Here is a 17833-nt window from a genome sequence, read left to right as displayed (position 1 = left end):
TTCCTACCTGGTGTGTGTGCCAGGGCCTGCTCATGGTGACAGGTGTTGATGTTCAGCTGCTAATTTCCCCCATTAGAGACAATGTGGTAGGATCAGATGATACAATCTGTTCATCTGAGGCCTGCCCTGCTTTTTCCTGTCTGGAATATATTACTAACTTTATTGAAACAATAAAAGAAGAAATAGCTGCACAAAATGCCCATTAAATGGCTTTGCTTTACTAGGGCAAAAAATCCATAGCAGTCGATTTCTTTTTGTCTATTATAAATTTATTAACAGTGTGTTGTAATTAGGTGCATGGCTTTGCCTTGGAGGACAAATGGTGCTTCTTGAACTGTGACGTTAGTCTGATTGTGGTAAAATGACCCATTTGGTTTTACCAGCTGTGACTTTGGAGGGAGCTGAATGACAGAGGATACATAAAACTCAACAGATGAAAACATTCTTTGCTCATGCTCCCTATTACTGATTATTTTGTATCCTAAACACAATGTTCTTTGGGTCTGCTTACTAATATCTTGGTTATCTGAAGAGTACTGTGTTTAAGTTGATGGGATGTCAGAAGGACAACTGGCTTATTAAATCGGACCCATATTCCCGCATTAATAGGACATGATTTGCTTTCTGGCAGAATCTAAAGATACTGCGGTGCCTGATTAACCAAAAGGAATTCCCAAGTGGGCAAGCAGTGGCTGTAATTGTGCTCTTCAGGGTCAGGCTGCCTGCACAGGAAGCCTGGCCACACTGTTACCAGCTTCTAAACTGCTCTCACCCTTGGTTTTTTCCTGTCTAAAACAGAGCATTGTATGACCTGCTTCAGAGAGTTTATGTGAGGATTGAATTAGTGAATTCTTAGCACAGTGCTTATAATACATAATAAGCTCTCAAGAAATTAAGGATTCCCCAGAAATAATGCAGAAAAAGTGATCCAGCTTAAGGCAAAGTCCTGGGCTCCTGAATGGGCTTGAGAGAATGGGAAGGGGCTGAGGAAAGAACAATCATCAGCTCCCCTCCACCCATTCCATACAGAGTGCTGGTGACTGTTGAGTTGGAAAGAAGTCCCAGAAGGAAAAGGAGTTCCTCTCTGTGACCATGATCCTGGGCATTGTGAACCATACTGGCTTTCACTGATGCCTTTTCTCTTCTGTGCTGGGAGGCACTTTAGAGGCACAGAGATAGGAAGGAGTAGCAAGGGGCATCATGCCATGCCACCTGACTCTTCACTTGTCAGCTCACACGAAGTTGGAATCATAGAAATGGAAAAATCACAAAAGAGATTAAGTCTGTGTCTGTGGTCCTGTCCCCGCACTGATCATTGCTGAGTCCCTTTTTCTCTAAGTTTTTATTCTTGTCTGCCTTTTATCCCAAGAAAAGTTTTGGCCAATAAAGGTTTACAATAGGATGCTCCCCAGAATATTCCAATTTCAATAAGGAACTTCTGGGATAGAAAGCAATGAGTCTTAATGAGGAAATCTGATGCACCATGACAAAACAAAATTTTTAAGTGGAGGATGAAGTTTTCCATTATCTCTTCATTACCCCTTAAATATATTCAGCAAGTGCTCTTAAGGCAGAGAAGGCTGGACTCATTCAGTTGTTCATGGTTGGAAGTTACCTACTCCAAGCCTGAAATAGAAATTTCTTTGTAAAAAAGTATTTTATTGAGTATAGTTGATTTACAATGTTGTGTTAGTTTCTGCTATATAGCAAAGTGATTCAGGTATATAGATATGTAGATAGATATATTTTTTCATATTCTTTTCCATTATGGTTTATAAAAGAATTTTGAATAGTTTCCTGTGCTATACAGTAGGACTTTGTTGTTTATCCATTCTATATTTACCAATTTGCATCTGCTAACCCCAAATTCCTAATCCTTCTCTCCCCACCGTGAAATAGAAATTTCTTAAAATCTGGTGTTTCATCTTAAAGAAAAAAAAACAACAACACTGTAAAACTCCTAGCCTCTCTCTGTTTCTCTCATTCACTTCTTTCCTGTGCCAGTTATTAATTTAGTGCCTTTCAGATCCAAATTTACCCTTCTTTCCCCTGCTTTGTGATACTGGAGTGGACTCAAACATTTCTCCTTTGCCGTATGGTAGAAGTTAAGCTTTGTCAGTAGAGGGCACCAGAAGGCTGCTGCCAGAGGAAAGGGCTCTATTGTTAGTTTCAGGGTAGCTTTTCCTTCTTGCTTCTGTGGCCTTTGACTCTCAGTGGTCTTTGGGACACCCAGTGGTGTTCACCCTCCAATACGTTTTACCAGAACTCACTAGGCAGCTTCCTGGTGAGTCTCAGGCACCAGGCAGGTGGTTCCTGTTTGCCAGCCCTGTCTTGTCTCATCTCTGAGAACTTCACCCACCATGGACCGCAATCACATCTTTTCCAATGAGATCAGAGTCTCAGCCTTGGGGGCAAGGGCTCTTACAAATTAGTTTCTTCTTTGGAGGTTCTGTTTCATCTGGACATAGTAGCTGCTCCCATATCTGCTCTGCTAGAGTTCTCTTCACTCCTTAGTATCTAATCCACTATTCAGTACAGTTTAGTCACTTAGTCGTGTCCAACTCTTTGCAATCCCATGGACTGCAGCACTCCAGGCTTCCCTGTCTATCACCAACACCTGGAGCTTGATCAAACTCATGTCCATTGAGTTGGTGATGCCAACCAATGATCTCATCCTGTGTCGTCCCCTTCTTCTCCAGCCTTCCATCTTTCCCAGCATCAGGGTCTTTTCAAGTAAGTCAGTTCTTCACAGCAGGTGGCCAAAGGATTGGAGTTTCAGCTTCAGCATCAGTCTTTCCAATGAATATTTGGGACTGATCTCCTTTCGGATTGATTGGTTTGATCTCCTTGCAGGCCAATGGACTCCAAGAGTCTTCCCCAACACCACAGTTCAAAAGCATCAATTCTTCCGCTTTCAGTTTTTTTTATGGTCCAACTCTCACATCCTGCATGACTACTGGAAAAACCATAGCTTTGACTACATGGACCTTTGTTGGCAAAGTAATGTCTTTGCTTTTTAATATGCTGTCTAGGTTGGTCATAGCTTTTCTCCTAAGGAATAAGCGTCTTTTAATTTCATGGCTGCAGTCACCATCTGCAGTCATTTTGGAGCCCCCCAAAATAAAGTCTCCCACTGTTTCCACTGTTTCCACATTTATTTGCAATGAAGTGATGGGACCAGATGCCATGATCTTAGTTTTCTGAATGTTGAGTTTCTAGCCAACTTTTTTACTCTCTTTTCACTTTTATCAAGAGGCTCTTTAGTTCTTCACTTTCTGCCATAAAGGTGGTGTCATATGCATATCTGAGGTTATTGATATTTCTCCTGGCAATCTTGATTCCAGCTTGTGTTTCATCCAGCCCAACATTTCTCATGATGTACTGTGCATGAAAAATAAGCAGGATGACAATATACAGCCTTGACGTAACTCCTTTCCTAATTTGAAACCAGTCCGTTATTACATGTCTGGTTCTAACTGTTATTTCTTGATCTCCACACAGATTTCTCAGGAGGCAGGTGAGGTGGTCTGGTGTTCCCATATCTTTAAGAATTTTCCACAGTTTGTCGTGGAAAAGCCTTTGTCCACACAGTCAAAGGCTTTAATGAAGCAGAAGTAGGTATTTTTAGTAGAATTCTCTTGCTTTTTCTATGATCCAGTGGATGTTGGCAATTTGATCTCTGGTTCCTCTGCTTTTTCTAAATCCAGCTTGAATATCTGGAAATACTTGATTCACATATTAATTCTTTATATTAAATTTTCTCCATTCAAATTACTAGTGTTTTTCCTGTCTTCTGATTGGACCCAAATTGATAGAGCCTAGAGGGTCAGAAGTGCTGTATGCAGATGAGTTTGCGGAGGCAATGGACATACAGACCCCAGCTCTGTCCCTTCTCTTCCCTTTGCAAGTCAGCCTGCACTAGAGGATTGTTCTCCAGCCTGCACTCAGCCAAAGCTCTGCCTCTGAGTGAGAGGCCTGTGGTGGCCCAGCCCTGGGCCCAAGACCAGCTGGTTAAGCCTGTCTAACTCTTTCTTTCAGTCTTAGAAACTATTTCCTGCAGGTAAAAGCCGCATTCTCTGAGATCAGCTTTATCAGTGCTAAAGGTATCATTTTGGACTCAATCTGCTGACTTTTTCTTGTTTCTCAATTAGTTCAGAATGCAGGCAGGGAGAAGTCCTATGTTTTATTGTCTGCACCAATGACTTTTTCTTTGCATAAAACAATTTTAAATAACTTATTGCCAGAAAAGTGGATGCACCAAGAAAGCATAGCATGTCTAGCACATGTTGTTGAGCTTTGCCTGTCCCCTGACCTACTAGCTCATCACTATGACTTTCATCTGACCAGACATTGTTATTTCTTAAAATACTAACCTAATTGGAGAGTGATTCTGTATCTCCAAAATGCTTTGACACACCATTAGTGATCCCCTTCAATGAGTACAATCCCGCAGAACCCATATAAACAGTCCAGAATTTGAGGATAAGGAAAACATTTAGAAAACAGTTTCATCTGTTTGAAACACATCTCTTTAAAATCATGAATTAATATATCATGCACTTAAAACTGTGCTTTAAAGAAAAAAAAAAAAGACTTGTGGCTCACTCTCTGCATAAAGGATCACAGAGGAAATGGGTCATTAGCCAGCTGTTGGGCAAGGTCAAATTCTCTACACATTGGACTTTACCAGTTGAATATGATGGAGTTGCTGAGTTCTTGTCGAAGGAGCAAATTGAAGAAAGGATGTCAGCAAGTGACCGTATTGGCTCAGACAGTGGGCCACACACCGCTTGACATCGCACTTTCTATTGTCCTTGACTTTCTCTGTCACTCTGCATGCATGACTGAGTTGCCTATGTATTCTGCGTGTTTACATAGTGAAAGTACAAATGAGGGAAAGGTACCCCAGTGTGCTTTAGAGAGAATGAGAAAATATATTCTGTGAACATTTGAAATGTAGTATAGTGGCCAAAGATTAATAAAGCTCGATAAAACTTTCTGTCTCAGGCTTAGGCTTGACATGAGAAACATACTGCAATTTTGGGATTCTGAGATGATCTTTGAAACAGATTCTTGTTGAGCTGTAAAGCCAGAGGAAATGACCATCTTGTCACTTACTGATGGTAAATGGTTGAAAATGGGTTTATGATGGGCCATGTGATTTGATATGGTAACTTTACATTTTAAATATTGTAGCTTAACATTGCCAGCAGTGTTATTTAAGGGACAAAATCAAATTAGGTTATTAAGAAGCAGAAAAAAAAGGAATAAACAAGCTTGAGGTTTAATTACAAATTTTTGCTTTTCTCCTCGTTACTTTTAGTAACTTTGTCAATTAGTGTAGAAAAAATTATCATAGGTGTTAATCATAAAATCTGTACTTTCTTAGACAATGGTGATACAAGGCTGAGATGTGACTTAGACTCATTTAGTTTTTGTGACACAATTCAAGACATGCTACCCTTGAATACGGGACCTTGGCATATTGAATATTTCAAGTTGAAGGAATTTGAGAATTGGCATGTGCAGAAAGGACTTTCTGACCATCCTTAGAAGCAGCTTATAAAATCCTCTTGTGAGAGATGCCCTTCCTATACCCCAAAGAAAGAAGCATCCTTACTGCAAAAGACAAAGACACTGGACACAGAGAGGACCTGAGTGAACAGGCCTTGCAAAGTTTCCCCAGTTCACCACACTTGCTCATACTCTGTCCCATCATGTCTTTCCAAGATTCTCTACTCTTCCACATGCTCAGATACAGCTGTTTCTTTGGATCTTCATTTCCTTAGGAAGGCTCCCATGCATGTAAAACTTATGTTAAAACAAATTTATCTGTTTTTCTCTCGTTGTCTGTCCTTTGCTACAGGGGCCCCAGTTGAGAACTTGAAGGGTGGAGTAATAGTATTTTTCCTTTTGTACTTTTACTTCTTTCCAGATACCTTCCCATCCATCTAGTGTTGTCCTTGAAAACCTCTTCCCTCCTCCTTCTCCCTGCTTCAAAGGACTGACCCTGATGGAGCTGCCTTCACTATGGAGTTAGCATTCTGCATGAGTGGCGTCCATTCCAGCCTGAACCGGTCTTTCACATTTACTGAGGGTGTAGCACACAGCAGTGTATTTCTGATTTCTGTGTCATTTTCATGCATCTCTTTTCTGGTTTTAAAGATATAGCTATAGCAATTAAATTTTTCAAATAATTCCTCTTTAGCAGAATTGTATGTATATTTTTGGTAAATCTTGGTCTATGTCCTGTGTGTCAAGATAATTACCCCGAGATATCCACTGTCCAAACCAGGGTACAGATGCCTGCAAGTGGCAGAGGGGACCTCAAGGGTAGCATTCTTGGTCTGACATTGATGGAGTTGAATAACTCAAAGTTCCCATTGACAGCATATTCTAGGAGGCAGTAACCCAGGGGTGCTTCACAAACTTCACAACTCTTCACAACTCTTCACAACCCTGTAGGCCTTTGGGTTGTCACTTTCTCCTCTGCTCTACAATTGCTCATGGATCACTTTGAGAAAATGAGGCAGTCAACACCTGTTCTCTCTGCATTTGAAATATATGGCAGGATCCTAAATGTTCACTGACAAGAGGTGTCCACCACCTAAGACACTTTTTAAAAGTTAGAAATCACATAATGGCCTGTGTAAACCATTTCAGCCTTCTTCTATCAGTGGAAAAAATAAAAACAGCCTGAATATCCATCAGTGAATGAATGGCTAAGCTATTGTATGCACATGTTGGGAAATACTATTTGAGTATGAAGTTGGTCTGGGATTATCTTTAAGTCGTGTTACTGAATGGGAAATATAGGGACCAGGACACTTAACATGTAGCATGTGATTCCATTTCTGCAGTCCTCAACTGTAAATATATTGTAAATATGAATATAAATTTATATTTATTATATTATAATTTATAGTACAGCAAAACTATATATATTATATATTATAGCAAATATTTAAAAGTGAAAAAAAGAATTGAGAGAATACAAGCCATACTGAAACAAGGAGGAGACTGGGATTAGGGGTGGTAGTGAAGAGTACTATACTCTTTGCTTTCTCTATCCCTGGGGAATTTTTAAATATTGAGATGGAATCATACATTACAATTAAATATAAGAACTTTAAAATAATTCTGAACAGGGAAGATATGACTTAGGACAAAAAGCAACCACTTTAGTTGGAGCCAGGTGGTGATGCTGAGGGGAGACATGGGCACAGACCTAACCATTCCCCCTCATTAGTGAATCTAGCAGTAGACAGCTCTGTCTAGTAGTGGCAGCTCTGTCCCTGTGGTTAATACTCTCAGAATAGTTCATTATTCTCAAACGTTTGCCTTATTGCTTTTATGAGTAAGGAAATAGAATAGATTTTTAGCACACTCCTGTGTTTATCTAACTGTATATTAATGATTATTAACTATTCTACTTCAATCTTTGTACCTTCCTCCGCTTATTCTCTTTCCTTCCCTTATACCTTTCCCCTCTTACCATCTGGTTGATATATCCTATATAGGATCTGCCTCAAAATTGACAACTTCCAGGTAGTCTTGCTTAATTAACTTAGTCTTATTGATAAATCCTTTACTCAGTATGTTCTTGATGAATGTGCTTTAATGTTTGACGACTTCACTTTACACCTTCTAGAGGTATTGCTAATTGTTTTTCTTTCATTTTTTGCATATATGTTCTCTTCAGTTCAGTTCAGTCGCTCAGTCGTGTCCGACTCTTTGCAACCCCATAGTAATGGACTCTTTATGAGATGAAATACAGGGAACGGTGAGGTGTATGGACATTGAAGACAGAAACACCTATTTGAAACCTGATCCCTCCACTTTTGAAGAAGGAAACAGCAACCCACTCCAGTGTTCTTGCCTGGAGAATTCCAAGGACAGGGGAGCCTGGTGGGCTGCCGTCTATGGGGTTGCACAGAGTCGAACATGACTGAAGCGACTTAGCAGCAGCAGCAGCAGCAGCAGCAGCCTTCCACTTTTTAGTTGGACATTTTTAAGAAAATTCCTTCTTTTAAGCTGCTTTTTCCCACATGTCAAACTGGAATAAATCATGATTTAAACTGCATTATAGACATTATCTGATGTCAGATGATTTGTTTGCTAGCTTTAGTCAAATATGTTCAGGATCCTGGGTACTACAAAGGTAGCCCAAATGATGAAAATGAGATTTATACTGTCAAATCCTACTCGAGTTACTACCTAAGGGGACTTCTTTGTTCCTCAAACTCTGCTTACTGTGAATTTGCTCACATCCAAAGGAACTATTCCATATTTGTCTAGCTTTTTCTTTTTTGCTGCTACTTTGATTTTTTTTGTTTTGTTTTTGCTACTTTGGGGATCAAGGTCATATTTTGTCCTGGCATCATTTCTTGAGTTACTTACAATATGTCTATGTTTATGTGCATTCATTCATGTCAGTTCAGTTCAGTTCAGTTCAGTCACTCAGTCGTGTCCAACTCTTTGTGACCCCATGAATCGCAGCATGCCAGGGCTCCCTGTCCATCACCAACTCCTGGAGTTCACTCAGATTCACGTCCATCCAGTCCGTGATGCCATCCAGCCATCTCATCCTCTGTCGTCCCCTTCTCCTTCTGCCCCCAATCCCTCCCATCAGAGGGATTGGGGGCATCAGAGTCTTTTCCAATGAGTCAACTCTGCATGAGGTGGCCGAAGTATTGGAATTTCAGCTTCAGCATCATTCCCTCCAAAGAAATCCCAGGGCTGATCTCCTTCAGAATGGACTGGTTGGATTTCCTTGCAGTCCAAGGGACTCTCAAGAGTCTTCTCCAACACCACAGTTCAAAAGCACCAATTCTTTGGCGCTCAGCTTTCTTCACAGTCCAACTCTCACATCCATACATGACCACAGGAAAAACCATAGCCTTGACTAGACAGACCTTTGTTGGCAAAATAATGTCTCTGCTTTTGAATATGCTATCTAGATTGGTCATAACTTTTCTTCCAAGGAGTAAGCGTCTTTTAATTTCATGGCTGCAGTCACCGTCTGCAGTGATTTTGGAGCCCCCAAAAATAAAGTCTAACACTGTTTCCACTGTTTCCCCATCTATTTCCCATGAAGTGATGGGACCGGATGCCATGATCTTCATGTAGTCATTCATTTATTTAAAATTTACTGAGTGCTGCTGAGCTAGGTCGGAGAAGGCAATGACACCCCACTCCAGTACTTTTGCCTGGAAAATCCCATGGACGGAGGAGTCTGGTGGGCTGCAGTCCATGGGGTCGCTAGAGTCGGGCACAACTGAGCGACTTCACTTTCATTTTCACTTTCATGCATTGGAGAAGGAAATGGCAACCCACTCCAGTGTTCTTGCCTGGAGAATCCCAGGGATGGGGGAGCCTGGTGGGCTACCGTCTATGGGGTTGCACAGAGTTGAACGTGACTGAAGCGACTTAGCAGCAGCAGCAGCTGTGCTAGGTACTAAAGGTACACATGAAGCTTGAGTAGGAGCCTACTAGGTCGACAAATTGGGGAGAGCATTCTAAACTGAAGATATAGCATGTGCAAAGACCCCAAGGCATGAAAGAACAGGACTTACTTTAGGAGTTCAAGTTCTGCACAGTATAGTGCTACAGCGCTGGGTGAGAAAGGTAGGTGGTTTGAGATGGGACTGAGTAGACAGGCAGGTATGACCATCTGTATATCATGCCAAAGAGCTGACATTTTATCATGCTGGCAATGTAGGCCTACTATAGAATTTTGAAGAAATAAATAACAAGGTCATATTTGTATGTTATAAAGAAGTTCTAGCTTCCAAGTACAAGATGGATTAGAGGGAGATGAATACAAGAGGGAGAGAGGAAAATAAGGAGACTATGGCATAGGCTGATGGAGATAAGTGACTGAACTAGGCCATGAAAGAGGGAATGGGGTGATGAGAAAGGAATTTAGGAAGCAGGATTGATAGATGTTGGTACTTGAGATATTAGTTTTCTATTACTGTCATAACAAATTTGTTAGAAATCTGACATGGATCTCACTGCGCTAAAATCAGGGTGTCAGGAGGGCTGCATCCCTTTCTGGAGGCCCTAGGGGAGAATTGATTTCCTTGTTCGTTCAGATCATGAGCAGAATTCAGTTTCTTGTATTTGCCGAATTGAGGTCCCCATTTATTTGCTGAGTCCCATTCCCATCTTCCAGAGGCCACCTGCAGTCCTTGGCTTGTGGCTCTCTTTGCTCATCTTCAAAGCCAACAGTGGCAAGTAGAGTACCTTTCACATTTCTTTCCTACCTCTTCTTTCTTTCTGCCTCTCTTTTATGCTTTAAAGGAGCTGCGATTAAATTAAGTTCATCCAGATAATCCAAGGTAATCTTCCATCTCCAGGTCCTTAACTGTAATCATCAGCAAAGTCCCTTTTGCCATAGAAGGTAACATGTTCATAGGCACCAGGCACTAGAATGTGGACTTCTTTAAAAAGGGGAGCCCTTATTCTGTTTTTTTCAGATTGGATGTGGGGTCAGTGGAGAGCATTGACCTCAAGTTTCTGACTTCAACTATCAGGTAGAATGCAGATTTAGGAGAAGATGATGAGGTTAATTTTGAACATGCTGACCCTAAGGTGACCCTATGAAATCAAAATGGAACATCTAGTAAATAGTTGGATGCACCCGTGAAAAGGCAGAGGAAAAACCGAGGCAGGAGATATAGATGAGAAAGCTGCTAATGTATAGTGAGCCCTCAGTGAATGTTTAGAATAGGAGGAGAGGAGAGCTGAGAACAGAATGCTGGGACCAATATATTGTAGTTGCACCAGAGGGAGCAGGACTCACAAAAGGAACCGAAGGAAAAGCTACGTGGTCTCCCATCATGGGGTCTGGGATGTTTGTAGCTTATTTCTTCTTTTCCCCTTACCTGGGCTGCTTCCCTCATTCCCTAGTTTCCTGCCTATTCCTCGCATCTGCTTCCCAAAACCAGTTCGTATATTGTGCTCTCCAGTCACCATGGATCTTTCCGCTTCAGATCCCATTACTAAACTGCCTGTTGTTTGTTTGTTTTTTGTTCTGTTTCTGTTCAAGGTGAAAAAAAAAGGGGGGGTGGGGTGGTGGGGAGGAAACCTTCTAAAGAGAATCAAATTGGCCCAGCTTACCATTTTGAGTCATGCTTCGGCACAGGTCACTGGATGAAATTTGGATTGGTTATCCTGAGATTGTGTGCTCCCCTTCATCCAATCAGCTGCTTCTCTACTTCAGGAACTAAAATGAATTCAATCTGACTGTTCCGCAAATCATTTTGTTCCACAGAGGCTCTCGCGAAAGGAGGTTAACTCTATCTCCATCGTATTTGCTACATCCAGGATTATGATGTAAAAAATGGGCATCACCCCTTGCTGCTAGCCTCATATAGCTCGAATGCTGTCTGCAAGCAGGGATCATTCTGTAGAAATTGAATTTGGAGTCCAAATCACAGGAATAAAATCCAGGCAGGGAAACCTCAAATCAAATATAGTCATTTTCCTTTACTGACTAATCTCTTTTCTACATTGCCTTGGTATGTTTATAAATATTATCCAAATGAGAACTTGTTATTCAGATTCATGGGCCTTGCAACCACTCAGCATTCAAACATCCTGCAGGCTCTCAGCATCCATACCCATATGTGAGTGATGCCTGCTGATCTCAGCTATGCTCTGACACTCTTATCACAAGGAACATGAAGCATTTCTCCTTGTGTTGAGAGACCCTTTTGGTCAGGGTTGCAGCTTTCATCTGTAGTGTTTAGAGGAGCCAAAAAGGCACAACTATTATTATTTGGTGCTCTTCCTGCATATCAGGAGAAAGAGAATTTATATTGCCAATGCAAACAAAGTACTGTAAAGCCTTCAAATTCCTTTTAGTTTTATTATGCTCAGAGAGTAATCTTTCACAAAACCTCAATTTACTGAACCTAAGTATGATGGATGAACTCCAGGAAAGGTGGGGCATCTACAAGGTCAAATGAGCTTTTCTAAAACTAAATTCCTATGATGTCAAGCTCAGAGAAAGTGTTTCCTTGCGTGAGGTTCATGTGAGGCCATCATAGGTTGTTGTTGTTGGTGGTGGTGGTGGTGGTTTAGTTGCTAAGTCTTGTTTAACTCTTGTGACCTCATGGACTGTAGCCTGCCAGGCTTTTCTGACCATGGGATTCTCCAGGCAAGAATACTGGAATGGGTTGCTATTTCCTTCTCCAGGGCATCTTTCTGACCCAGGAATCGAACCCGGGTCTCCTGTATTGCAGACAGATTCTTTACCAACTGAGCTATGCGGGGTTGGTGGTAGCCTGGGCGAATGGTGATCCGCTGTTTTCCTCTGTGTCCTACTGCAGAGGTTCAGGCCACACGTAAACAGTAACCCCTGCTCATAGTTCCTGCTGAGGGACAGACAGGAAACAGGACGGGACAGTGTTCTTCACACCAGCATGGACACTTCCATCCATTTATCCAGTTGTCTCTTGCGAGGTCACTCTCTAATTGTGACAGAGGTTTGTCCCTCCACGCTCAACTGGCCAAGGTCAAGCCTGCTAGGGTTTAATCAAGTGTGCCTACAAGTGACTTATTGGTCACAGTTAATGGCTTTGGAGGTGGATGAAGTCTGTTAGACAGTAAATTGCTTGAGCAGCTCTTCTCTGTGGAACTGACCTCCCTGAGAGCAGAATAAGCAGGAAACCTGAGCAGAATTAGGGAAGTCTGAGCTGTGGAAAGGGCTGTAGAGATTATCTGGAGTAAACTGCTCACTAAGAGTTGCTGCCCTGAGGTGAACTGGAAGGACACGTGGACGTATAATCTCGAATAGCTAGAGTCAGTAAGAACAGTTCAGCCAAGCTGGTATTAAAGCAGAAGTTATGTGATGGTAGTTTTATTATGTAAAGAAGCCCAGGGAAAGTTGAAGGCAAATATTGTTAAATGAATGGCAGTCTCCAAAATAACTGAAGGGCAACTTTTCAACGGCTACTCTTTCTAGCTGGGTACACAGGTAATTTTCCTTTGGGTTTCTGAATCAGAAGATCTGAAGAATAATTAAATTCTTATGCAGAACAGGGAAATCATATAGTTTCTTTCATCATTCTTCCTTTCCCACCTTATCCTTCCTGCCTACTCTCTCCCCAGATGTGAAAGAATCAGATAGTCTAGCCTCAAAAAATTACTCATGTTCTTTGAACCTACCAGACTTTTTACACTATTGTAACTTGGTACATCTTGTTTCCTAAAACTGAGATAGCTTTCCTGTCCTCTATCTTAAAAAACTCCAACCAATTTTCAAGGGTTAGCTGAAGTTCATTTTCTTTTTAAAGTCTTCTGGAACTCCCCAGATTGGATAAGTTACTACTTCATTATGCTACCACATATCTTTGTGCTTGTGATATACTTATAAAATTATGTTATAATCATATAATGGAGTAATCCTCTAAAATATGATCAGCTCAGTTAGAATTAATTACATAAAACAGTGGCTCAAAGAACATGGAAGTTTATTTCTCTGTCCTGGTAAGGAAGACTAGGCAGAAGCAATCTAGAGCTGGTATGGCAGCTTTAAAATGTCATCATGAATCTAACGTCCTGTCTATCTTCTTTGCCATGAAAATAAAGTCGCTCAGTCATGTCTGACTCTTTGTGAGCCCATGGACTATAGCCCCCCAGTCTCCTCCATCCATGGGACTTTCCAGGTAAGAATGCTGGAGTGGGCTGCCATTTCCTTCTCCAGGGGATCTTCCTAACCCAGGGATTGAACTTGGGTGTCCTGCATTGCAGGCAGACTCTTTACCATCTGAGCCACCAGGGAATCCTTCCCATACTCAGCTCATAGCTCATATTTTCATTTCACATACAAAATGCCTGCTCATGGTGCAGTCGTAACATCCATGTCCCAAGCAGCAGAAAGGAGGAAGAAAAAAGATAGCATGTCTCTCCTTTTTTAAGAAGACTTTCTAGAAATATCATAGAACAATTTTAGTAGCATATAATTTGGCCAGAACTCAGTCACATGGCCATATCTAGCTGCATGAAACTCAGGAAAAATATATATGGCAGCATTGTATCAGAATAAAAATTGTATTAGAAGAGGTGAGAAAAGGAAGGGTATTGAGAGGCAGCTTACTATCACATTATCAGATACATTTTTTATTTCTGATCATTCATGCTGCTCCCCCTTCCTTTGCCAATCGAAGCTGAGGAAACTATGGCTTCAGGAAGCAAATAGAACCCAAGTGAAAGCAAAGCTATATAATGGGTTTAAGCTCTCCTGATGAAAGTGAAAGAGGAGAGTGAAAAAGTTGCCTTAAAGCTTAACATTTAGAAAACGAAGATCATGGCATCTGGTTCCATCACTTCATGGCAAATAGATGGGTAAACAGTGGAAACAGTGTCAGATTTTATTTTTTGGGGGCTCCCAAATCACTGCAGATGGTGATTGCAGCCATGAAATTAAAAGACGCTTACTCCTTGGAAGAAAAGTTATGACCAACCTAGATAGCATATTCAAAAGCAGAGACATTACTTTGCCAACAAAGGTCCGTCTAGTCAAGGCTATGGTTTTTCCTGTGGTCATATATGGATATGAGAGTTGGACTGTGAAGAAGGCTGAGTACCGAAGAATTGATGCTTTTGAACTGTGGTGTTGGAGAAGACTCTTGAGAGTCCCTTGGACTGCAAGGAAATCCAACCAGTCCATTCTAAAGGAGATCAACCCTGGGAGTTCTTTGTAAGGAATGATGCTAAAGCTGAAACTCCAGTACTTTGGCCACCTCATGCGAAGAGTTGACTCATTGGAAAAGACTCTGATGCTAGGAGGGATTGGGGGCAGGAGGAGAAGGGGACGACAGAGGATGAGATGGCTGGATGGCATCACTGACTCGATGGACGTGAGTTTGAGTGAACTCCGAGAGTTGGTGATGGCCAGGGAAGCCTGGCATGCTGCAATTCATTGGGTCGCAAAGTGTCGGACACGAGTGAGTGACTGAACTGAACTGAAGATTTATAGTCATAGTTCAGGTGTGCAGAACTGTAACTTTCTTCATTTTCTGAACTTGACTTGCCCATAAGCCCCTATTTCCATTTACTGCTAGAAAAAAAACATTCTTTTTAAAAAAATATAAATTTATTTATTTTAATTGGAGGCTAATTACTTTACAATATTGTTTTGGCTTTGTCATACAGCAACATAAATCTGCCATGAGTGTACACGTGTTCCCCATCCTGAACCCCCCCTCCCACCTTCCTCCCCATACCATCCCTCTGGGTCGTCTCAGTGCACCAGCCCTGAGCACCCTGTCTCATGCATCAAACCTAGACTGGTGATTCATTTCACATATGATATTATACATGTTTCAATGCCATTCTCCCGAATCATCCCACCCTCACCCTCTCCTACAGAGTCCAAAAGACTGTTCTATACATCTGTGTCTCTTTTGCTGTCTCACATACAGGGTTATCATCGTTACCATCTTTCTAAATTCCACATATATGCATTAGTATACTATATTGGTGTTTTTCTTTCTGGCTTACTTCACTCTGTATAATAGGCTCCAGTTTCATTCACCTCATTAGAACTGATTCAAATGTATTCTTTTTAATGGCTGAGTAATACTCCATTGTGTATATGTACCACAGCTTTCTTATCCATTCATCTGCTGATGGACATCTAGGTTGCTTCCATGTCCTGGCTATTATAAACAGTGCTGTGATGAACATTGGGGTACATGTGTCTCTTTCAATTCTGGTTTCCTCGGTATGTATGCCCAGCAGTGGGATTGCTGGGTGGCATGGCAGTTCTATTTGCAGTTTTTTAAGGAATCTCCACACTGTTCTCCATAGCGGCTGTACTAGTTTGCATTCCCACCAACAGTGTAAGAGGATTCCCTTTTCTCCACACTCTCTCCAGCATTTATTACTAGAAAAAACATTCTTATCAATTAAAAGTAATGTCACTTCTGTTTTAAAATTGATCCTGTTTGGGTAAATATTCAGGCAAATGCAAGGTTTTGACATTTTCCTTTTCCTGTTTCTCACCAGGAAGTGGTCTGGTTCCCAGAGTCTTTCCACAGTTCTCTAGTTCTCTTGGGACCTCCAGTACTTAGGTGTACACCTAACCCCAGTTGCGTTAGGTGTCTGTCCTCTTCACTACCCAGAAACTTCTCAGGGTCTGGAACCTTGTCTTAGCTGTTTTGCTTTCTCTGGTGCATATTCTCAAGGTTGATACATAGGAAAAATTTTAAAATGTGACCAGTGAATTTGTAAGTATACTTTAAATGCATCATGTAATTAATTCAAATGGATCATAATAATCTGAAAATCCTGTAAAATTAAAAGTCCTCTCTCAAGCTCATAGCACTTGGCTTATAGCTTTCTTATGGCACCAATAATACTCAGCTCTCAGTCATAGTGGCTATGTGCTTGCCTCACCCTTCAGTAGTATCTACTCCCTGAGGAATGTTTCTGATCTGTGTAACCCTCAGAGGTCCCGCAGAAAGCTGTGGACATGGTAGGCCTTCAGTCAATGGAAATGAGCCACTAAATGAATAGGGATTGGCACTTTATAATTTACCACTGATAAATGACTCCTACCCAGAAATAAATAAGCCTAGATTTTATCAGAGCTATTTAGAACTGTATCAGTAAAAATAAGTTGATATTTTGCTTTTAACAAAACAATTTTTTTGCAAGAAAAATGTTTTTGTTTTTCAGAAATCCTCCACCTACTTTACTTCACCCAGAAAAATGGTGTGAAGAATTCAACCACTTCATTTCACAGTGAGTATTTCTTCCACGAAAAATTGTTCATCCAGCAAGGCCTTGGACAGTGATTGGAGAAATCCAAGCTGTAGAATTGATTAGGCGCTAGATGTTGTTATGCCTTCTAGTGCATCATGACACAGAATTTGTTCTGGTAAATGATAGACGGTGCTTCTGCGGATTTCAAAATTATGGAATTCCATTTGACTCTTGGTTATAATCAGATCTCCTTATCATATGTGTCACATTTTCTGACTACTCAGTCCTGGGGAAAATATTGCCAAAGGGTCTTATTTAATAAGAGAGGGGACTCCATATAAACATCTGACACCCACACTTGAGCCAGGGAGGAGACAGAGGGTGGCAGCCTTCAGTAGAGATTTTGCAGCTTGGAATTTAGGCTTTGCTTTAGGATCTGTGGTCTAGGAGCAGGGCTCCAGCTTCCAAGATGATTGAGAGGCAAAGTGAGATCTTAGGACTGAGGCACCAAGGTGAGAAGCCCCAGCCAGGGCTCAGAGTGTGGAGAACAAGATGAAAACCCAATTGATGGGTAATGTACCTGGTGGGAACTGTGTTACCAGGAACTAGGCAGTATTGCATGGGACTAAGACAGGAGCAGAACCAACAGTACTGCCAATAGGGTGGGGACTGAGTGCTGTCCCCTGACAGAGAAACCACACTAGTCCTGAATCTGGAGAAGGTGCTCAGTGTTGGAGGGGATCTATGTAAAGGGGCCTGGTGAACTCTGGGGGGCAGGAATCTAGACAAGGCGATTATAAGCTATAGTGGTGCCCACAGCATCTAGTGTATCAAACAAGGGGTTCAAGGGTCATGGAAGGAGAAAAGACGTGGCCAAAATAGCTGATAAACAGGAAGAAGGAAAGGGTCAACACAGATTTCTCTAACTTATGCCTATGTGCAGACTTAGCTTCCACAAAGACAGTGCAAGGAAGCAAGCTGGGTCTCTTGATCGCCCTGCTTAAGCACAGTACAATCCCTTGTTCACAGTTCCAAAACCCAAAGAGCTCTGAAATTGGAAGTTTTTTTGTCTTTGAGTCATTTAGCTGCAAGCCCTGACCTTATGTGAACTAAT

General features: G+C 41.5%; 1 protein-coding gene across 1 annotated transcript in view; it reads left to right on the top strand.

Annotated features, from left to right (window-relative positions):
* Positions 1–17833, top strand: part of MYO3B (myosin IIIB) — a 421280-nt gene that overhangs the window by 108719 nt on the left and 294728 nt on the right. The window contains 1 exon segment of the mRNA XM_068968451.1: positions 16693–16758. Coding sequence (XP_068824552.1) covers positions 16693–16758 — 66 coding nt within the window.

Source organism: Capricornis sumatraensis, chromosome 3 (assembly GCF_032405125.1).
Source record: "Capricornis sumatraensis isolate serow.1 chromosome 3, serow.2, whole genome shotgun sequence".
Taxonomy (NCBI): domain Eukaryota; kingdom Metazoa; phylum Chordata; class Mammalia; order Artiodactyla; family Bovidae; genus Capricornis; species Capricornis sumatraensis.
This window is presented reverse-complemented; position numbering and strand designations above follow the sequence as displayed.